This window comes from Perognathus longimembris, chromosome 13, assembly GCF_023159225.1.
Source record: "Perognathus longimembris pacificus isolate PPM17 chromosome 13, ASM2315922v1, whole genome shotgun sequence".
NCBI classification, from domain to species: domain Eukaryota; kingdom Metazoa; phylum Chordata; class Mammalia; order Rodentia; family Heteromyidae; genus Perognathus; species Perognathus longimembris.
In genome coordinates this window covers 49,525,897-49,549,093 of record NC_063173.1, presented here as the reverse complement: position 1 = coordinate 49,549,093, position 23,197 = coordinate 49,525,897, and the positions used below count along the sequence as shown (strand labels likewise).

Here is a 23,197-nt window from a genome sequence, read left to right as displayed (position 1 = left end):
TGAAGTGAGCCAGACCCAAAGAAACATGGGCTCTATGGTCTCCATTATTGGGAATAATTAGCACAGGTTTAGGCAAGTCACAGCAGAGGATCACAAGAGCCCAATAGCTATACCCTTATGATCACATAAGATGATGCTAAGTGAAATGAACTCCATGTTATGGAAAAAATTGTTATATCACAGTTGTAACTACTTTCAACATCCCATGTGTATCTGTAACTTCTACTATTGATGATGTTCTTGTATCACCTTCCTGTGATTGTATCTACACTATCTCTGTAATCTTATCTGAGTATATTGGAAACCGTGTATACTGGTATTAGAAGTAGGAAATTGAAAGGGAATACCAAAATTGAGAGACACAGGGTAAAAAAAGACAAACAACTACAAAAGCAATACTTGCAAAACTGTTTGGTGTAAGTGATCTGAATACCTCGGGGGGGGGGGGGGGAAGGGTAAGAAGGAGGGGGGAGGGGGGTATGAGGGACAAGGTAACAAAGAGTACAAGAAATGTATCCAATGCCTAACGTATGAAACTGTAACCTCTCTGTACATCAGTTTTATAATAAAAACTTTAAAAAATAAAATAAAGTATATTGCTAATAGTTTAATTGTGTGTGTGTTTGTGTGTGTGCTAGTAGTGAGACTTGAACTCAAGATCTCACACACTTGCTTGGCTTTATCACTCAAGGATTGTGCTCTATGACTTGAGTCACATCTCCAGTTCTAGCTTTTTGCTATTTAATTGGAGATAAAACTCTTAAGGATTTGTCTGCCCAGGCTGGCTTCAAACTAGGATCATCAGATCTCAGCCTCCAACATGAAAATGTTCAAAATGAGGATGTAAAAGCTGTTTCACTCATCAAATTAGGACAATGAGCATTTTATAGCCGTCTGTGTTTTTACACTTGGATGAAGCTTAAAATGATGACCTATCTGAAAAGCAATTTAAGTTTATATTTCCCTACTGTTACATAGAATCTATGTTTTGATTTATATAATTTTTGGTTGTGGATATTGGCTATTGAGAGGCCCCAAAATTACTCTTTATGCCAAAAATGTCACACAAGAACCAAAGCTATTCTGTTGGCTGTTCTGGTGGCCAAAATCAGATGCAACAGTACAAGAATCTAACACCCAATCAGAAAGAAAAAAAAATCCCCTGGGTATAATTTCAACCACATTTTTTCATATTAGAAAAGAAGTCAGATTGAGAAATTAAATATCAAATATCCTTTGACACTTCTTCAGGTTGGTTTCCTTTTTTTTTTTAACATAGGTTATTACCCAAAGGAGAACAGGGGAGAAGGAAAGAAGACAGATAAAGGAAGAAATAATTTTAAACTATTAGCAATTTTAAACTATAAGACATTTGTCAAAATTCTCTCCTTTGTACATTGGTACAATCTAATAGGAATAACAGTGCTAAATATTTTATAGCATAACATGATAACGATGAGTGACAGCAACTAAATGTTTCAAAATAACTAAGATGGTGAATTTTTCACAGAGTAAAGAGACACTAAATAGGTGAGGTATTACATATAGCAATTACACATGGTGTGCGTGTATTGAAATCTGACATGGAACTCCCTAATTACTTACACTTGCTATGTGTCTAATAAAAATAGAAGTTCATTTCTTCATATTCTTTGCACTAAGCTTGAGCCTTCCATTTTCCCAAAGCCATGATATCATGACACTCTATGGAGCCAGTCAAATTCTACAAAGTTAGTGAAAACATTGGACTCTGTTAGTAGATGTTACACCAGGATATCAGGGCACTAGGGTTTACGAAGAAGATGCAGACTAGGAGAAAAACTATGTTCATACACTTGTGACACCCACACAGAAAGCAAATCCTATTTTAATGATCAGGCTGTGCTTTCTTTTGAATTGTATCCACATCCCTTGTCTCTCCTTGGAGCCCACTCCTCACTTCTTCTTGTCCCACAACTTCCTCATGGCATTTTTCACCTCCGCGTTTCTGAGTGTGTAGATGATGGGGTTCAGCATGGGGGTGATGACCGTGTAGAACACGGCCACCAGTTTGTCCTCAGTGTAAGTGGAGGAGGGGCGCATATACAGGAAGGTGGCAGGTCCAAAGAACAAAACGACCACAGTGATGTGGGAGGCACAGGTGGAGAGGGCCTTGCGCCTCCCCTCTGCAGAATGCTTCCTCAGGTTGACCAGGATGACCACATAGGAGGACACCAGGATGAGGAGCGAGATGACAGAGATTAACCCACTGTTAGCCATTACAATAATTCCCTCCACAAAGGTGTCAGTGCAGGCCAGCTTGAATAATGGCTGGAGGTCACAGAAGTAGTGGTCGATCACATTGGGACCACAAAAGGGCAACTGGAAAGTCATGAGCATCTGAATTACGGAATGAAGAAATCCTCCCAGCCAGGAACCAGCCACCAGCATGTGGCACACATGACGACTCATGATGTTCATGTAGTGGAGAGGTTTGCAGATGGCCACATAGCGGTCATAGGCCATCACCACAAGCAACAGGATCTCAGCCACCCCAAAGAAGTGGAAGAAGAATATCTGAGCCAGACAGCCCTTCAGAGAGATGGTTTTCATCCTGGCAAGTAGATCAGTGATGAATTTGGGCACCACAGTAGAGGAGTAGCAGATCTCCACCAGGGACAGGGAGCTGAGGAAGAAGTACATGGGGGAACGCAGACTCTTACTGACACTGACCGTCACAACAATGAGGCCATTGCCCAGCACTGTGGCTAGGTACACAGGAAGAAACAACACAAAACACACTCTCTGCACCTCTGGGTCCTGGAAGAGGCCAGTGAAAATTAACTCAGTCACATTATTTGTAATGGCCATGGGTCCAATAAAGTATGTAGGATACCTTACTCAGAGAGTGAGAAGCCTGAAAGAATGAAAATGATGGGTTTACACCAGTTCACCACATTATAGCACTTTAGAAAGTGCACATTGAACTGACTTACATAACTATAACCCCTCTGTACATCACCTTTACAATAAAAAATTAAATTAAAAATAAAGTACACATCAATTTCCCATCCATATTTCTTATTCATCTATTGAGCCAATTAGTGCTGATTCCTCATCACATGTTTGCACTCTAACAATCTATATAACTTTATTTATTCTAATTTATTTATTCTTATCAGTATTTAAAAAGATGTTCAAAGAAAAAAAGGTTAAACACCTATAATCACCCAGAAAAAGAAAGGTAATTTTTGAGATGCAGAAAAAGTCTTTCTAAATTTGTTGAGGGAGTCTTTCTAATTTATCACAAGGAATTCTGGATTTGGAGGAGTTATTCAAACAGCTGGCAGTGCCTTGAACCACCAGTGCCGTCTTAGTCAGTAGCAAAGCATATGAGAACATGATGACTTCTCTCCAAGTGACTTCCCTGGTACAAATACCCACTGAGAAGCTTTCACAGATCTGAACACCCACAAGTGTACACAGACAACACGCAGGTCACACAACACATGACACACTAACAGTATCATGTAGCTCAGTGCCATAGTCTCTAGGTGAAATTGTCCCGGTTGAAAAATACTAATGCATTCATCCATTAAATACAGAAGAAAACTGTGAACACTTTCATTCCTTGCTCCAAAATTTGCCTTTAATGTTTTTCCTCTTATATTTGATATCATAATAATTTTTTTTGAAATACACTCTTTAAAAATTGAAAATGAGCAGATGCCGGTGGCTCATGTCTGTAATCTTAGCTACCCAGGAGGCTGAGATCTAAGGAAAACCTGGACAGCAGTCTGTTAGACTCTCTTTTCCAATTAACCACCAGACAACCGGAAGTGGTACTATGGCTCAAAGTGGCAGAGTGCTAGCCTTGATCTGAAGAGCTCAGGGACAGTGCCCAGGCCCAGAGTTCAAGCCCCATGACCCACAAAAAAAATAAATTGAAAGTGCATTGGGAAAACTAGGGGAAAGTGATGGAAGAGGTAACATTGATCATGATGCATTGTACTCATAAACTGACTGACTTGTTGAATTGAAATCCCTTTGTACAACTACTTAAAAATAACTTAAAGGATTGAAAATACACTACAAACACCCAGGAGCAGCATCGGTGCAGAAATCAAAAGGCAATGGTGTGTTCGCCAGGCATCAGTGGCTTATGCCTGTAATTCTAGCTACTTGGGAGGCTGGAATGTGAGGTCCACAGTTCAAAGCCCACCCAGAAGGGGACTCATCGACTCATGAGACACTAATCTCAAACCAACTACCAAAACGCTAGGAGTAGTGGTATGGCTCAAATGACAGAGTGCATGTCTTGAGCAAGAAAACTAAAGGTCAGTGCTAAGACCCTGAGTTCAAGCCCCAGGACCAACACACACACACACACACACACACACACACACACACACACACACCCACACACACACACACAAAGAAAAGAGAGGAGCAGAGCTGGGAATATGGCCTAGTGGCAACAGTGCTTGCCTTGTATACAGGAAGCCCTGGGTTCGATTCCTCAGCACCACATATATAGAAAAGGCCAGAAGTGGCGCTGTGGCTCAAGTGGCAGAGTGCTACCCTTGAGCAAAAAAAAGCCAGGGACAGTGCTCAGGCCCTGAGTTCAAGCCCCAGGAACTGGCAACAAAGAGAGAGAGAGAGAAAGAAAGAAAGGAGAGGTGAGGAAAGGAGGAAAGGGGCAGAGAGGGGAGGGAAAAGGAAAAGGAAGAATGGAGATAAAGATAACCATAAACGCAACACTCAGTATATAAGCTAATAAATAATCTGTTGGCCTTTCGCTAGACAGCAGATAGAGAAAAATTCAGGTGAGTTGGGATGCCAATCTCTTCCAATCACAGCCTCCCACTTAGTGATTGACAAAAAAAAAAAAGTGAAGACAACCAAAATTGCAAAGGTCTTTTAAAAACCATTAAATTGTATGATGTTTCCATTTGATTGAAATAAAACTCTCAATGTAACTTAACTCTGTCAACCCCCAAAATTGTCAAATCCAACTAACCTATGGCACAAATAACTGCTTGTGTCTGTAAGATAAAAACTAAAGGGCTCCATCTCTTATGTTTCCTGAGTACTTTGTGTTAAATCACCTACCTTTAGTAAAGAAGTCCTGGTGTCATTTTGCTCTTCCTTGGAACTAATGGACTGCAAAAAAATAAAATAAAAATTTAACGTGTCTCCGTTCAGCATGAAGTTAGCCCCTCCGCTGAAACAAATGACCTCTCTGAGGCCTATTCCGGCTTGTGGGAAACTCGGCTGAAAAGGAGCCTGGGATCCCTCCCTTTCAACCTGGGTTTTTGAACATATGAAGTCCTTTGAGGAATATCACCACCCAGGAACTTTCTCGTCAAAGTCCTCATGCTCAGCTTAGCCATTCTAGATGGCCAACATGAACTGGAGTTGTTATTCTAACTCCACCTCTCCAAAGATGAGGTGACAGAGGTGAAGGGAGTTGACCAGCTTCCCAAACCACACCCTAGCTATTTACCAAGTACCCACTCAGAAATCAGTGCTCTTTCAAAAATATTACACTGCCTTAGATGACACTGAGCTGTTATTGCCATTGCAATTCAAAGATAACTTACTTTGTCCCCAAGGGGAAAAATAATCATCAAAAATATCAACTCCTGGGAGCTGATAAAAACAAAGACATCTAAAGTAAATCATAAAATAAAAGGAAAATGAAAGAAGTATCAATGGGAACAGTTGGATTTAAAACATGTAAAGAATAAATACAAGCCATTTAAAAAGCCACAAACACAGAGAATTTAGGTTTTCTTTTGATGAGAAAATTCTACCCACTCATTCATATAGTTCATGGGCTATGATTAAATCCTGAGAACCCTAAATTATTTATAATAAATTAAGCCATACACTATAATCAAGGGAGTTACTGCTCCTTGGGAATTCTTTTCTCCAGTGTGAACTTCAACTATGAGTTGATGAAAGGTTCACAATGTGTTTCAACTGTATTTGCGACATCTGCATAAAGTGTTTTTTTTACACAAAAACAAGGAAATCAAGGCTGGGAATATGGCCTAGTGGCAAGAGTGCTTGCCTTGTATACATGAAGCCCTGGGTTCAATTCCTCAGCACCACATATATAGAAAAGGCCAGAAGCGGTGCTGTGGCTCAAGTGGCAGAGTGCTAGCCTTGAGCAAAAAGAAGCCAGGGACAGTGCTCAGGCCCTGAGTTCAAGCCACAGGACTGGCAAAATAATAATAATAATAAGGAAATCAAAGAGGAAAATTGAAAGTAGGGGGTGAAAAAAGGGTTGTTGTTGTTGTTGTTGTTGTTGTTTGGTTGATTTTGGATTCTTGTCTATTTTTGTATAGAAAAAATGTTCTTTATTTTTGTTTTGTTGTTGCTGTTTTGTCAGTCGTGAGGTTTGAACTCAGGGCCTGGGCACTGTCCCTGGGCTCTTTCGCTGATAGCTACTGCTCTACTACTTGAACCACAGCTCCACTTCTGGTTTTGGAGTAGTTAATTGGAGATAACAGTCTCACGGGGACTTTTCTGCCCAGGCTGGCTTTGAACCTTGATCCTCAGATCTCAGTCTCCTCAGTAGCTAGGATTACAGGTATGAGCCACTGGCACCCAGACAGTTTATTGTTTGTTTGGGGTTTTTTTTGTTATGGAAAATAACATTTTGGCCTAGCGAAAATAAATACAGGAAAAGAGAGAGAAGAAAAGCATGATTCTAACTCTGGCTTGGTAGTTGGTTAATTATCCAGTTAGGGCTATCTCACTTTACACTACCCTCACTTCTCACTATTACTTGTTTCACTTCTATATAAAATACAGTGTTAACCTAAGTTATCTTCATTGTACCTACAACATTTATGTATCATATATATATATATATATATATATATTCTTTCCTCCTATGCCTTTATCTTCCTCAGTGATTTTAGTGGTCCTGCCATGGAATATGGTAAGCATTTCTTTGAAATAGATGTCAATCATAATTTGTTCATTCATTTGATGAATCGTATTGAGTTCTATACAGTGTCAATATTTTTTACAAGTGCTAGAGGCTTGGCAATGAAAAATCAAAGCTCATAAACTCAGGGATGCCAAATCTTCCTATTCCCCTCAACACATAATGAGACAGAGAAAGATAATTAAAGAGCAGAATATTTAGCCTCGATTCCTCATCCTTCTACCTTCTGCCCTTTCCATAAAACCTTCCTTGTATGATGAGTGACAAAGATCAGGAACTCAGTAGCTACTATATGAACAAAACATCAAAATGAGGTCAACATTATTTGTCTTTATCATTTGGTAAGAAATTGGGATCAAACATGATATTTTTAAGAGCTAAGGAAGAATTTCCTTATGGACTGACTTGTGGCTCACACTTGTAGTGCTAGCTACTCAAGAGGCTGAGACCTGAAGATCATGACTCAAAGCCAGCCCAGGAAGGAAAGTCCATGAAAGTTCTTATCTCCAAATAACCACCAAAAAAAAAAAAAGCTGGAAGTGCAGCTGTGGCTCAAGTGGTAGACCACTCCCAGGCCTACACACACACACACACACACACACACACACACACACACACACACACACACACACACACACTGGGTCCTGAAAGGATCTGTCTCAGCCATCCCAGGGGACCATGCAGAGATAGTCAGGGACAGGAAAAGAAGGTTTATAAGGAGGTTTATTAGTGGGGCCATATCTCCCACAGGAATGGGAGAAACATGGCAGCTGCACCTTATCCAGGTGGCAGCTTCTCTAGGGCAAAAGGGGAAGTAGGTAGGTCTTAATTGTGAGTTGGAGTGGCCCAATATAGTTCTAAGGCAGGGAGTTTAGGTATGCTTGGATCTGGGGGCTAATGGGAGGAGCCGAGGGCCTGAGGCAGGGGAAATGCTAACATTCCCCCATTTGTTGTATATTAATAACAGAGGAGGGGTACTAGGACAGAAGTATGGGCGGAGGTTGTTTCTTCTGGAGCTACTTCCTTCTATAAAGGGGCGAAGTAGTCAGGGGTCCCTGATTCGTCATTTGGCTGGGTACCATCCAAGAAGTATTTGCTTGACAGTTTGGTTGGTAAAAGTCCTCATCATTTCCAGGAGAACAGTTATCAGAGCCAACGGGTGTCATGGTCTCCTCTGGCTACCTCCTGCAGCTTGGGCACATCAAGAAGTCACTGGGGCAGGGGTCTTCAGGATCCAGATCTGCACTGGGCAGAGCAGTATAATTGAAGCCTCCAGTTGCCTGTAGTAACAGGATGGCCTTGAACCACAAGTTCCCAGGTGGCGTCCTGGGTGAGGGATATTATCCTGTTAAAAGACTTCTGAAAAGGTCAGGCAAAAGGCTGACAAGTTCTCAGGACCAGTTAACATGAACGACATGGGAGAACATACCCTGGCCACAAGCCAGAAAAGTCCCATTTGGAGCATAATCCCAATTGTGGCCCATTACAAGGAAGGAGGAATAACTGGACTGGGGGCAGGAAGGGAGTGTTTAGGGGTATTTGGGGCGGGTAGTGGACTGGTTGGGAGTAACCAGTCAGAGGCACACACACACACACACACACACACACACACACACACACACACACACAAATAGCAAGTAACAAAGGCAAGAATGCAAGTTCCTGTCCAGATCGAAAATGGACAGGTATGGACAGTATTCCTCTTGATCCTGTCCAGTTGAAATGTGGAGAACTATGGACATTAGTGGGCAAGCAACTATTCCCAGCTCTGATTAATTTTAAAAAGGCAAGTTTAAAGTGGCTCCATTTAGGAGGTGACTTCATCTCCTTTTACTCCTCTCCATGGTTTCTCATTGTCAGGACTGACTTCATTCTCAAGGTCTATGTGCTCATTGCTTGAATAGCTTGTCCCAGTTGGCATTCATGGGGCTTGAACTCAAGGCCTGGGCACTGTCCCTGAGCACTTCTGCTCAAGGCTAGCGCTCAATCACTTGAGCCACGGTGCCGCTACCAGCATTTGGCTGGTTACTATGATATGAGTCTCTTGAGCCATGCTTGCAGTCTGGCTCTTTGCTGGTTAGTTGGGAGATAGAGTTTTAGAGGGATTTTTCTGCCCTGGCTGGCTTTGAACTGAAATCAAAGGTGTCTTGGCCATAAAAGCACTTTTTATTTCCAATTAAAGCAACAAAGAGACCAATAGGAATAGAGCTTACCTGTAACTTGTTGAGAATTGACCAACAAATACTTGCCAGAGTTCTGCAATGACAAAACTCGGTAGATATGATAAGAGGTTTCAAACAGCAACTGATTAGCACTTTAGAGTTCCTTGAGCTATTTTCTGTGATCTGAATTAACTCTCAGAAAACCTTTGAACTCAAAGAACATTTTCTTAATTCAAAAATTATAACCACTAGCATTGTGCCAAGAATACAAACTTGGCAACTTTTTGCTATTTACCAAAATGCATCTAACTACAAAATGTCATAAAAACCAAATCATATAATTTCTTTGCCTATATACCCCCTTGTTGTCTAACTTGTTGGGATTAACATTATCAGCAGTTAGAAGAGAACACAAATAAATAACAGTCAAGAAGGCAAAGAGTCAGGACAATGTAGAAGTCTCAGCTTTAGTGGATTGTTAGTGGCTTGTGTCTTCCATCCTGAATCAGCAGGCTTAGGCATGTGTGATGGAGCCAGGCAGGAGAGATGGGTTGGATCTGGTCAAGGCTGTAGTGGCATCTCTCAGAGTCCCTTGGATGGATTGTCTCACCTCCTGCTGGGTTGTCTGCAAATTTCTACACAGACTGGTTAAAGACATTTGAAATCTCCCAGTATTCCCTGGTTACTTACTCTGAGTACACTGGCTTTTGCAGGCTGGTGCCCTACTGGTTTAAGCAGGGTGACAACTTTTTTAAAAAAGAGTTTAGAAGGCTTGGTCCTGTAACAATTTCTTGCAAGTACAGTCTAAAATTCACAGTTGGTCCTTATGTTCAAACCTTTTCCCAGTCATAAAATCCACACAGACCAAAGGCCATCCAAGTCTGCTCTCTGGAGGGCCACAACAGTTTCTGAGACATGGAAGGGGGAGACACCAATGCTGCCTCAGTGCAAACCTGTGGCCACCAAACACAACTCTGATGCTTTTAACCTTGGAGTAAGAATCATAGACATGTGTCTTAACTTACTGCACACTTGAAGTCTCGGCTGCAACTCTGCCATGACAGGCCTACTCTAAACACCACTCTAATCTTGGAAGTATACATAGTCCTGAGTCTTCTAGAACTGAGTGACTTGAGGCAGGCACAGCCAGGGCAGGAGTGCTCTAAGCCTGTCAAAATCTTCACAGGACCACCACCAGTGATTACTAGATATGACTTGGCTGGGCAGGCATGGGGAGACATCCATGCTGAGGAGAGTGCAGAATGCACTTCAGGTCCCACTGTGTATTTGCTGCCAGATGGGATGAAGAGCTCAACCCCTTCGTAGCACATGATTTACATAGCCTTCTTCACTCATCAGTAGATGAAATTCTGGGTGCAGGCTAGGAGCACTGAAAACCAACAGGAAGTGTTTCAGTTCCTCAATTTGTTCCCTGCTAGTATTACTTTATGTCATGCCCTCTCTCAGGTGACACCCCAAAGTTGGATACATACTGCTATAGAGGTCATAAATTAGAGAGAGGGCCAATGAAGCAAGTGGAAACCTGTTCCGTCCACAAACAAGAAAGACCCGAATCCAGCAATGGCTTCCAGTATACAAAGAAGGGAAGTTCCAATCATGACAACAGTGCAGAAGCAGAACTAACGCCTCTACAAAACACACCAGGTAGTTTTTCTTTATCTGATAAGTGATTGGGATAGATACCTACGTAAATTCCAAAAGACAACAAATAAAAGGTTGAATTTAATAAGAGAGACATTTGAACGAAGAATTCAATAAAGATAGAGAAAAACTGAAAAAAAAATCAAATTAAAATTCTGGGAAGGAAAAGTAAGCCAAATCAAAAAATTAAGTTGAAAGCCTCGGCAATAAACTGGATCGAGCTGCAGACAAAACAAATGTCAGAGTTTAAAGTTAAAACATTCACATAAGTGTATAAAGGAAAATAGCCAGAGCCAGTGGCTCATGCCTATAACCTTACATATTCGGGAGGTTCAGATATAAGGAGTGTGGTTCAAAGCTAGCTCAGGGACAGATAGTGTGCATATATGGAAATTGCACAGTAAAACTCCTTTGTACAAGTAACATATGTTAACAAAAATGGAAACAGTGTGTTATATATACAGAAGTGAGTATTACTTAGTTACAAAGACAAATGAAATAATGTCATCTACAAGAAACTGAATGGAATTGGAGACCATCATCATGTTAAGTGAAATAAGACTTACTCAGAAGCAAATACTTTATGCTCACTCTCAAATACAAAATAATGGGTTCTGCAAAAAGTGGGCTAAAGACTTACAAAGAGACTTCTCTGATGAGGAAATGAGAATGGCCAAGAGACATATAAAAAAGTGCTCTACATCACTGGCCATAAAAGAAATGCAAATCAAAACAACATTGAGATTCCATCTCACCCCAATAAGAATGCCCTATATCAAGAAAACAATGACAAATGTTGGAGGGGATGTGGCCAAAAGGGAACCCTACTTCATTGTTGGTGGGAATGTAAACTGGTTCAGCCACTCTGGCAAGCGGTATGGAGATTCCTCAGAAGGCTAAGCATAGAGCTCCCCTATGAACCAGCAGCCCCACTTTTGGGACTGCACACTAAAGCTACCAGCACAACAATGTTCATCGCAGCACAATTTGTCATAGCTAGAATTTGGATCCAACCCAGATGCCCCTCAGTAGACAAATGGATCAGGAAAATGTGGTACATATACACAATGGAATTTTATGCCTCTATCAGAAAGAATGACATTGCCCCATTCATAAGGAAATGGAAAGACTTGGAAAAAATTATACTGAGTGAAGTGAGACAGACCCAAAGAAACATGGACTCTATGGTCTCCCTCATACGGAATAATTAGCACAGGTTTAGGCAGTCACAGCAGAGGATCACAAGAGCCCAATAGCTATACCCTTATGAACACAAAAGATGATGCTAAGTGAAATGAACTCCATGTTATGGAAACAACTGTTATATCACTGTTGTAATTACTTTCAACATGCGATGTGAGACCGTAGCTTCTATTATTGATGATCCTCTTGTATGCCCTTCCTGTGGTCGTATCTTCACTATCTCTGTATCTTATCTGAGTACATTGGAAACCATGTATACAGGTATTAGAACTAGGAAACTGTAAGGGAATACCAAAATCGAGAGACACAGGGTAAAAAAGACAAACAATTACAAAAGCAATACTTGCAAAACTGGTTAGTGTAAATCTACTGAACAACTCATGGGGGGAAAAGGAAAAGGGGAGGGGGGAGGGTGGAATGAGGGATGAGGTAACAAACAGTACAAGAAATGTATCCAGTGCCTATAGTATGAAACTGTAACCACTCTGTATATCAGTTTGACAATAAAAAAATGGGTGCTGTAATAACATTTTCATACATACATACAATGACTGATCATAGTCATCTCCCACTAGCCTCTATTATGTCCCTTCATGCTTCTACACATCCCACTCCCCTAAGTAGCTATGCTTCTACTTTTATATCTTTTCCAAAAATAATCTAGATTTTTGTATATGAAAGGATAATAGTTAATTTGGTGTTTGCCTGTTTAAAAGCTATTGTGTTAAACCATTTTAATCTTAATGTCTCATTATAGGGTGGTTAGATCATTGAAACAACCATTTTATAAATTACATATCACCTGCTAAAAGTCTCATTATAGTTTTCTTGTTAATCACCTCCCATCTTTACCGTGGTATCATAACATCAGCTCTAGAGACTATATCAGATGACTGCAATGTCAGGCTCTCCTTTCCCCTGTGGGACATTTCACAGCATCTCTGGTTTGTACCTCCTCATGTCAGTGGTCCTTGTCCTTGAAAATGCCTCCAGACATCAACTAAATTCTCCGGGGGGGAACACCCATAACTGATAACCATCTATCTGTACTTCATGCCACAGACAGGGAAGCGTGCTGATTGCATTTCTGACACCTGTGTCATCTCTCATTCTTGCACCACTTTTTTTTTTTTTTTTTGGCCAGTCCTGGGGCTTGGACTCTGGGCCTGAGCACTGTCCCTGGCTTTTGCTCTCTGCCACTTGAGCCACAGCGCCACTTCTGGCCATTTTCTATATATGTGGTGTTGGGGAATTGAACCCAGGGCTTCATGTATCAGAGGCAAGCACTCTTGCCACTAGGCCATATTCCCAGCCTTGCACCACCTTTTGCAAGGTGTCATTTTTTTAAATAAAGCCAAAAGATGAAGTTCATCATGAGCATATGCGATCTGATCAGTCTCTGTACTGCTCCAGATAGGTAGTTTCTCTATGAACACTGGTGACTTGAATTTGTTCACCCTCATTCATTACTTTCTGAAGTTGTTTCCTACAAGGACTCCCATGAGATGTTGTACTTGATTAGGATAGGTGAAGGTGCAGATCCCTAGAGACCTACTTCTCCTCCCGATTAGACCTTCTTTCCTGCTAGTATGTAAGCAGCATGAACATAAAGCTGAATTGTCTGAGTTCTCAGTTCTCTGTGGAACATCTGGGAGGTAAGTCTGCTTTGCTTTTGTTCATGTAGCAAGCCAATTTGAGACCCCCAAATGTCTCATTCTCCTTACTTCCAAGTCTACATCAATAAGGGGAATGGGTACTCCATCTTGCCATGCCATTGAAGGCTGTGATCTGTAGATTGGCCACATCCTTTTCTACTGGTTAATAAGGAAACTTACATGAGACCAGGGGTGGTTTCTGTCTCTTGTGTTCAGTTCACAACACAAAAGATCACCATGGTAAGACCAGCAGAGAAACACTAATGTGGCTTTGGTTTTTTTACTCTGAGCTTCCTCTGCATGTAGTGACTTGGAAGCAAAGGGATGGTACCATGAGACATGTGGCATTTCACAAAGTACACACACATGACTCAAACACCAGCGATAGATGAGGTGTGATATCAGAACCTTAGAACCTTTGGTCTTTGGGTATTTTGTAAGCTCCTACATTGTATCAAATAGCATGGTAAGAAGGCTGGCGATGTTAATTTCATCACTCTTCGTTTATCCTTCTGACATTCACTGGATGTTGTTTTATGAAGTGCTCAGGAGAAAACTGGCACAATAATCTCTCCTCTCAGGAATCTCACGCTCACTCTTAGTGGACCAGATGACCACGTGTAACTATTATAATTCAGTGCAGTAAGTTCTGTGATTCCAAATTGTGCTTAGAGAAAAGGAGCTGTGGGGGGTGATAAGATCAACTTTTTACTTCTGAGTAGAACCCACCCAAAGACAGGCCTGGAATGTAACTTATCCTGGGAATAGACAGGAATTTAAGAGTGAGGTCCGTATAAACTGTGTGTTACTGTTACTGAACTACATACAGTTCAAAGACATTTTAGATATCATATACCTATGACTTGAGTGTAAACACAAGTATCTGGGTTGTTCATGTTGCCTTCTTCCATGAATGGAAGAATTCTCTAGTAACTGAGTACTTAGGAACATCTCTACTCCCTCTGTTTCTGTAATTCTAAGTTATTCAGTGAGTTCCTCAGTGGTGGTCTAAGCACCTTGTCCTGTCAGGTGACTGAAGGAAGAGAGATTTGTGGTATTAATGGAAATTATGCATCTTGGTCACAATAGGAGCCTCATTATATGACATGCCTTGGACAAAGTGCAGATGGACGGGGACGGTCTGAAAAATCTGTCCACAAGGGGCTGGGGATATGGCCTAGTGGCAAGAGCACTTGCCTCGTATACATGAAGCCCTGGGTTCAATTCCCCAGTACCACATATATAGAAAATGGCCAGAAGTGGCGCTGTGGCTCAAGTGGCAGAGTGCTAGCCTTGAGCAAAAAGAAGCCAGGGACAGTGCTCAGGCCTTGAGTCCAAGCCCCAGGAATGGCCAAAAAAAAAAAAATCTGTCCACAAACAGTCTCAATAATATCCAGGAGTATTAGCAGGCTAGACTGTCAGGGGGAAAAAATGGGTTAGAACATGAATGGGAACTGTGGGTAGCTATAGGAGCTTTGTTGGTCCATGGAATGTATGATTGGAGGAAATGAAAGAGCCCCCAAAGTGAAGAGTTTTGAATGGACTGGGCTACTTAGTGGGCATGTATTCACCATGTTGAGTTAGGAGGAGTTAGGAGGAGGAGCAGAAATAAGACCAGAGGTCATCTTTCTACTCCTCTTAGGGAATGTTAAATGTCAAAATGCCAGGGACATCTCCTCTAAAGATGCTGATGTAATTGAGCACCCTTTTCTTCAAACTAAGAAAAGAAAGGGGGTGGTGGCAAGAAGGACAATGCATGATAGATGCAGGTGAAAAACTTACAATAACCTTCAAGAAAATACAAAGATACCTTCCACAGACACAGTTGCACCATCCTGCCTGCCCCACATTTAAAAAAAAAAAAAAAAGGTCCAATAGCTATGTAAAAAAAAATGGTCTCCAACCTTTGGCCTTTTTGTACTCTTATACCCTCTGCACACAGTGATTTACTCTCTAGTTGACAAACATTCTTGATAATTCCACATTGATTTCAGGAAAGACACCAAAGACCATAACAGGCCTTCATGAACTGGTAGTAGACTAGCTAGGGCTTTATGTCTCTTCTTTAATCCAACCACGGACGATGCTTTCACACCTGCCCTCTGCTTTCTGGTGTGCTCTTCCCTTGTCCACATGACTCCTCATCTCTCAACAGCTAGCTCACAGGAATCTCAGAGATGCAGCAGCTATGATTTCATCTGCCCCTTCCATGAAGAACCCTTTGTTGTGTATTATTTCAGATCATATCACCACAAAATGGCTGCCTCTTCATGGTGACCACATGGCTAACATCCACAACTTGACTGAGTTCCTATTTTTGGGACTTTCTTCTAACCGGGAGGTAGAGCGAGTTTGCTTTGTGATATTTCTGCTCTTGTACACAGCGATCATCCTGGGGAATCTCCTCATAGTGCTCACCGTGGCCACCAGCAGGAGTCTTGGTTCCCCTATGTATTTCTTCCTCAGCTCTCTGTCTTTCGTGGAGATCTGCTACTCCTCCTCAACAGCTCCCAAACTCATCTCAGACCTGCTGGCTGAAAGGAAAGCCATAGCTCTGTGGGGCTGCATGGCACAGCTTTTCTTCCTCCACTTCTTTGGTGGCATTGAAATGTTCCTGCTCACAGTGATGGCCTATGACCGCTACGTGGCCATCTGCAAGCCCCTGCACTACACCAGCATCATGAACCGGAAGGTGTGTACAGTCCTCGTGGGAGTAGCGTGGCTGGGAGGCTTCGTGCATTCCTTGGCCCAGATCCTTCTCATCTTCCAACTGCCCTTCTGTGGCCCCAATGTCATTGACCACTATTTCTGTGACATTCTTCCCCTGCTTAAACTCGCCTGTGCAAACACCTTCCTCATTGGGCTGCTGATCGTTGCCAATGGGGGCACCCTGTCTGTGATCAGTTTTGTGGTCCTCTTAGCATCCTATGTGGTCATTCTGTGTCACCTGAGGACTCAGAGCGCTGAGGGGAGGCGCAAAGCCCTCTCCACCTGTGGCTCCCACGTCACTGTGGTTATCCTGTTCTTCGCACCCTGTGTCTTCATCTATATGAGGCCTTCTGCCACGCTGCCCATAGACAAATTGGTAGCCGTGTTCTACACGGTGATAACTCCCCTCCTCAACCCTGTCATCTATTCCCTGAGGAACTCGGAAGTGAAGAAGGCGGTGAAAAAGCTGTGGATCCGCACAACAAAACGAAATGAAAACTAGAGGCTCAGTCTGGCCATTTCTTCATATTGTTCACTCTGAGTAGAAGAAGCAGAAGGAATTATTATAGAATTATTTGACCTAGTGTCCATTTTCAAAATTGTCATTTTAACCTTGTAAAATATTTTTTCTTCTGGATATATTATAATATGCCTAACCATTTTTAATTCTTTCTAACTTCCACTCCTACAAATAACACTCTAGGGATAACCCGTGATAAGCAATTATATTCCTGATGTTCTTTCAGATTCACTGCAGTGAATTTACTTTGCTAAAGAGTAGAGAGGAGCCAAGCACCAGTGGCTCACATCTGTAATCCTAGCTACTCAAGAGGAGTTCCTCGTGAGACAAAGGGCTAAAGGCAAACCAATGCAATAGCAATACTTACAACACAATATGTTGTAAACTAACTGTATAACTTGGGGATAGGGATTGGAGAGGAGGGAAGGTGGGAGAAAAATGAGGGAGGAGGTAAAAAGTTTGACAAGAAATATACTCACTGCGTTACATATGTAACTGTAACACCTCTGTACATCAGCTTGCCAATAAAAAAAAAATTTTAAGGGCGGGGGGGCGTGAAATTGCTCTGAGAATGGTAGTTTGCAGTCTGCCCCGTAGGAGATTCTTATCTCTAATAAACTAGGCGTGTGGCACAGTGACTCAAGTGGTAGAGCGCTACTCTTGAGCAAAAGCTCAGGGACAGTGACCAGGCCCTGAGTTCAATCCCCAGGACCAGAAAAAAGAACAAAAACACTATGGAGATGTTTGGGGGGGGTGGCCTGGGATGGTAGGCAGGTACCTTACCACTGAGCCACACCTCCAAACCCTCATTACACTCCTTGTTTTTGATACGGCATCTCACTTTCTGCCAGCATCTGCACCTAAAACCCCAATCCTCCTGTTTTCCACTTCCATACCATATCTGGGGTCATCAGCCCCATGCATCATTTTCAACTTTTCCACTCAGATGGAAGCCAGCCCATTCTCCTACCCACACTAGCCTGGAACCACAAATTTAATCTCAAACTCCCACACCTTAGATGACAGGCACTCACCTCATCCCTGCATATTGGTTGAGATAGGATGTCAAGAACTTTTTTGTTTTCCTGAGCAGGCCTTGAATTGCAATCCTCTTGATCTAAGCCTCCTAAATAGCAAAGATTACCAGGCATGAGCTACCAGCATCGAGCAAGGCCTTTGACTCACACTGTAAAACTGACTCACATGTCTTGTGAGACATGCAAGGCTGGGATTAAATATTTTTTCTAGGTTTTAAAACTTTTCATTATCATATTTGAAAACACAAATACATTCCAATAATTCAAATCATTTGAACCAAAACATATGGGGGAGCACTCTGGTTAAATACATGTTACAGCATGCAGTAAATTGGAGCCAGCTTAAATTTCACTCTAGATTGTAACTTCCTCCACCAAGCTTTTCCCTCACCAATGTTCAGGATCATTTTCTTCCCTGCAAGGCAAGCAGATAGGAGAAGCGGGCACAGATTTTGTGGCCGACAGTTCCCCATTCTATAATGTGAAAGGGTCCATAAGGATGAAAGGAAATGTAACTTTCTATCCCCCCTTATATAATTGTCCTAGTGAACCTCATGAGGAATGAGCTCAAACCATGCCATGTGGCACCTGATATCACACACCTGAGAAGCATGCAGCAATACCTCAGTACAGTGGCATTCCTACCAAATTCACAGACACACGGGAAATCCGACTTGAACAGTCTGCAAAAACGTTGTCCTTCACTTTTCAAATGTGCATGTCAAGACGAAGGAACATTGAAGCATTATATACATTCAAGATGATGACAACCTGCTTAGCATTTTCTACCAAGATAAAGGATATTAGTGAGGGAAACTCTGCAAATGGCATGAAGACTTTGGATAAATGTTGCTTTCCTTATTTAGATAATTATCATAGTTTTACTTCATAGAATAAACTTAGGTTCAGAAATTAATCATTGATACATCCAGAGATAAAACACCAATCATTTTGGCAGTACTCAAATAGTCCCAAAAGAAAGAATACTATATATTTAAGGTTTACCTGCTCTTGGGGCATATATTTAATATGGCATAAACTAAAAATTTGTATAATGAAACCACTAGCCTATTTATCTGTGCTTAGATTTTTGTAATGAGTACCTAAAACACACTTTCATAGCAACTTTTCAGTATGCAATATATTTTAACTATACTTACCATACTGTACATTAGATCCTTAGACTGAGTCATGCTGTAACACTACAAGTTTGCATCCTTTGACCTTTCTCCCTATATCCATTATGAGAAAAATTCTAGACATCTTTTTGTCTGTAGGCCTATTTACTGAGAAAATCAATAACAAAAATTTTAAAATACATTTACGTGGGGAATTTTGATTGAGAGAAACAGTAAGTAATCTTTGTTCATTGTGCAACATTTTGTAAGTCAACGTATTTTATAATGAACAGTTTAAAATGTCTATCAAGTTGGATATTTTATCATTTTGCCAATTTTGGGGGGAGAAAGGTGCTTTCTTTTGTGTATGTGTGTGTCAGTACTGGGGATTGAACTCAGGGCCAGGGCACTGTCCTTTTGTTGCCCAAGACTGGTGCTCTACTACTTGGGCCACACTTCTACTGCTGGGCTTTTGGTGCTTAATTGGAGATAAAAGTCTCACAGCCAGTAGGGCTGGGGATATAGCCTAGTGGCAAGAGTGCCTGCCTCGGATACACGAGGCCCTAGGTTCGATTCCCCAGCACCACATATACAGAAAACGGCCAGAAGCGGCGCTGTGGCTCAAGTGGCAGAGTGCTAGCCTTGAGCAAAAAAGAAGCCAGGGACAGTGCTCAGGCCCTGAGTCCAAGGCCCAGGACTGGCCAAAAAAAAAAAAAAAAAAAAAAGTCTCACAGCCTTTCTGCCTGGGCTGGCTTCAAACCTCAATTCAGATCTCAGCCTCCTGAGTGGCTAGGATTTCAGGAGTGAGCCACTGATACACAGCAAGGTGCTTTCTTTCCTAATAATCTTGGTTATGATTAAATTTTTCGTTTGATTCCATACTTCCACAGTAAGCAAATAAATTCCTCTCATGTTTTCAAGCTTTATGTTTCTACAATGGTTTTTTTTCTATTGGTCTATTCCATTGCTTTGGTGTTTAAATTACCTTATACCACTAGTTAAGTACATGATGTCTTTGAAAAATAAGTTTTAATTTTCAATTGTATGTATAGATAATATACCCAGTTTAAAAATAAAATGGAAAGATACACAAATGAAATGAATAATCTATTTTCCTACTTCCTTTCTTCTCCTTATTCATTTCACTTTTATTAGATTCCTGTTTCTTTGTGAGTTTTTTTAATCAAATACATATATAAGGCACATATTCTCATTTATTTTAACCTATTACATAGAAGCCCTTTACCAGACAAGAAAAGCAATATATGCCTACCAGACCTGTCCCACAAAAAATACAAATAGCTGTTCCTCAAGCTGAGAGAAGAAGATAGCCCTGGGTAAAAAGAAAACATAGGAAGATATAAAACTCACTGGAGAGTAATTACACAGATAAATTGGGAATGTCCAAATATTATAGATATGGAAAATAGGCTATATATGCCTAAAGTATGAAAGCTAAAAATAAAATAATTTAAAATAATAACTATGTTGAACATGGTGGTACAAACATGGCTCTAATCATAGCACTCAGTAGGCTGAGGCAGGCAGGAAGCTGGCCAATTCCAGCCCAATATAAGCTACATAGTGAGATCCTATCTCCATGATAATGATAATATTCATAGTAACAATAACTACTTTAATAAGTTATATAGAGATAATAGCCAACACCAAAATATATAAAATGAAGTATCAAATCTTAATGCTTAGATGCTGCAATATCACCCAAAATAAAATTTATATATAGGGCTGGGTGCCAGTGGCTCACACCTGTAATCCTAGTTCCTCAGTAGGCTGAGATCTGGGGATCATGGTTCAAAGCCAGCCCAGAAGTGGTACTGTGGCTCAAGTGGTAGAGCAGTAGTCTTAAGCACAGTGAGGCTCAAGGATAGAGCCCAGGCCCTGAGTAAAAGCCCCAGCACTGGCAATAAAGGAAAGGAGGAGCGAGAGGGGGGGGAGGGAAGGAGAGGAGGGAGGGAGAGAGGGAGGGAGGGAGAGAGGGAGGGAGGGAGAGAGGGAGGGAGGGAGGGAGGAAGGAAGGAAGGGAGGGAGGGAGGTTGGGAGGGAGGTTGGGAGGGAGGGAGGTTGGGAGGGAGGGAGAGAAAGAAAGAAGGAGAGAAAGATTGAAGGAAATTCATGTATAAAAAGTTTGGACACAGGATCATAGAGTAATAATTAGATCATAAAAGTTCTAATGTATCCGGAATTCATCTGATGATGGATCTGTAACTTGGTGGCGTTATTGGGGGGGAGGATGGAAAGTAATAGGGGAGAACAGGTTGGAGAGAAGGCATAGCTATAGTGAGGGAAGGATTTATCTTCTCCCTGGACCTCCCTCTCTCTGCTCTTCAGGGTCATGTTGAAGAAAGAGAAAGCAATGGATTGCAATATTCTGATTAAGATATAATATATACACATATGCAAAACACCACAGTGAAACTCCTTAGTACAACTAATGGACGCTAAAAAAAAAAGTGACAGAAAATAAAACAGGCACTGTGAAGAGACAGATATCAGCAGGCAGAGGAGAGGTAGATACACTTGACTTTATTTACGTATGTGAAAACAGAACAATGAAACCTATCAAAAAAAATTTTTTCACTCGCGAAGCTTGAACTCTGGGCCTGGGCACTGTCCCTGGACTCTTCAGCGCAAGGCTAGTACTCCATACCACTTGAGCCACAGTGCCACTTCCAGTTTTCTGGTGTTTAATTGTAGATAAAGGTCTCACAGACATTTCTACCCATGCTAGCTGCAAACCATGACCCTCAGATCTTAGCCATAGTGTGTTCAAGTCCTTACATTTGTTTCTATTATTGCTGCAAGTCCCACAAAAGGGCAAAGAACACAGAATTGTCAGATCTCCTTTGACATCATATTTTGCACCAGAACTTCCCAATAGCATTAAGCACCTCCTTGTTTCTGAGTGTGTAGATGATAGGGTTCAGCAAGGGGGTGATGACTGTGTAGAATACAGAAACCAGTTTGTCCCCAGTGAAGGTGGAGGCGGGCCTAATGTAGGTGAAGGTAGCAGGCATAAAGAACAAGGCAACCACTGTAATGTGCGAGGCACAGGTGGAGAGGGCCTTGCGCCTCCCCTCTGCAGAATGCTTCCTCAGGCTGAACAAGATGACCACATAGGAGGACACCAGGATGAGGAGGGAAATGACACAGAATAACCCACTGTTAGCCATTATAACAATTCCCTCCACATGGGTGTCAGTGCAGGCCAGCTTGAATAAAGGATGAAGGTCACAGAAGTAGTGGTCGATCACATTGGGACCACAGAAGGGCAGTGGAAGGGTGATCAGTACCTGAATGATAGAGTGGAGAAAGCCTCCCACAAAAGAACCAGCCACCAGCGTGTGGCACACGTGACGACTCATGATGTTCATGTAATGGAGAGGTTTGCAGATGGCCACATAGCGGTCATAGGCCATCACCACAAGCAACAGGATCTCTGCCACAGCGAAGAAGTGGAAGAAGAATATCTGAGCCAGACAGCCCTTCATCGAGATGGTTTTGATCTTGGCAAGGAAGTCACTGATAAATTTAGGGACAACAGAAGAGGAGTAGCAGATCTCCACCATGGACAGGGAGCTGAGGAAGAAGTACATCGGGGAGGAGAGATGCTTGCTGAAGCTGACCGTCAGGACAATGAGCCCATTGCCCACCACTGTGGCCAGGTACACACAGAGGAAGAACACAAAGCACACCCTCTGCACCTCTGGATCCTGGAAGAGGCCAGTGAAAATGAACTCCGTGACGTTGTTTACAGTGGCTCTGGATTCCATGTGCAGAAGATGGGTCTCTCGAACAGCCCTGAGACAAATCAAACAGGCAACACCAATGCTTCATTTTTATTTACCATTTACTCTTTAGTGCATGTTATCTGATTAGTTTATTGACAGGCTCATATATCAAGTATTTTATTTATTTGGTGTGTGCTATCCCATTTCATGGGAGATAATGATCAGGAAACCTCATGAAAACGAGGTGCAAATGAGGAAAGGAAAGCTCACAGAACCTGTGAATTAACCAACCACCTAGAATTAGAACCAAGCCATTTATAGAATTTATACTGGTTCTTGTTTTTAAAACTTCATTTCTAAAAATGGGTCAAGAGACTTGAACAGAAGAACTTGAAATGTCAACTGGATAGTAGGTCACAAAAATAACTATAAAATACATGTG

The 23,197-nt window shown here is 41.7% G+C and overlaps 3 protein-coding genes across 3 annotated transcripts; 1 reads left to right on the top strand and 2 right to left on the bottom strand.

Moving 5' to 3' along the window:
* Window positions 1-1,872: 1,872 nt before the first annotated feature.
* On the bottom strand, window positions 1,873-2,850 carry LOC125361302 (olfactory receptor 4B1). Its single transcript, XM_048359660.1, has one exon. It carries the CDS (start codon window positions 2,848-2,850, stop codon window positions 1,936-1,938), a length of 915 nt encoding a protein of 304 aa, XP_048215617.1. The 3' UTR covers window positions 1,873-1,935.
* Window positions 2,851-15,903: 13,053 nt separating this feature from the next.
* Window positions 15,904-16,833, top strand: LOC125362481 (olfactory receptor 4X2-like). The gene has a single exon (XM_048361318.1). It carries the CDS (start codon window positions 15,904-15,906, stop codon window positions 16,831-16,833), a length of 930 nt encoding a protein of 309 aa, XP_048217275.1.
* Window positions 16,834-21,876: 5,043 nt separating this feature from the next.
* LOC125362480 (olfactory receptor 142-like) lies at window positions 21,877-22,797 on the bottom strand. The gene has a single exon (XM_048361316.1). It carries the CDS (start codon window positions 22,795-22,797, stop codon window positions 21,877-21,879), a length of 921 nt encoding a protein of 306 aa, XP_048217273.1.
* Window positions 22,798-23,197: the final 400 nt, after the last annotated feature.

Bases quoted from the DNA above. Each gene is read 5' to 3' on its own strand.
- LOC125362481 (XM_048361318.1), top strand. From the start codon at position 15,904: ATGGCTAACATCCACAACTTGACTGAGTTCCTATTTTTGGGACTTTCT.
- LOC125361302 (XM_048359660.1), bottom strand. From the start codon at position 2,850: ATGGCCATTACAAATAATGTGACTGAGTTAATTTTCACTGGCCTCTTC.
- LOC125362480 (XM_048361316.1), bottom strand. From the start codon at position 22,797: ATGGAATCCAGAGCCACTGTAAACAACGTCACGGAGTTCATTTTCACT.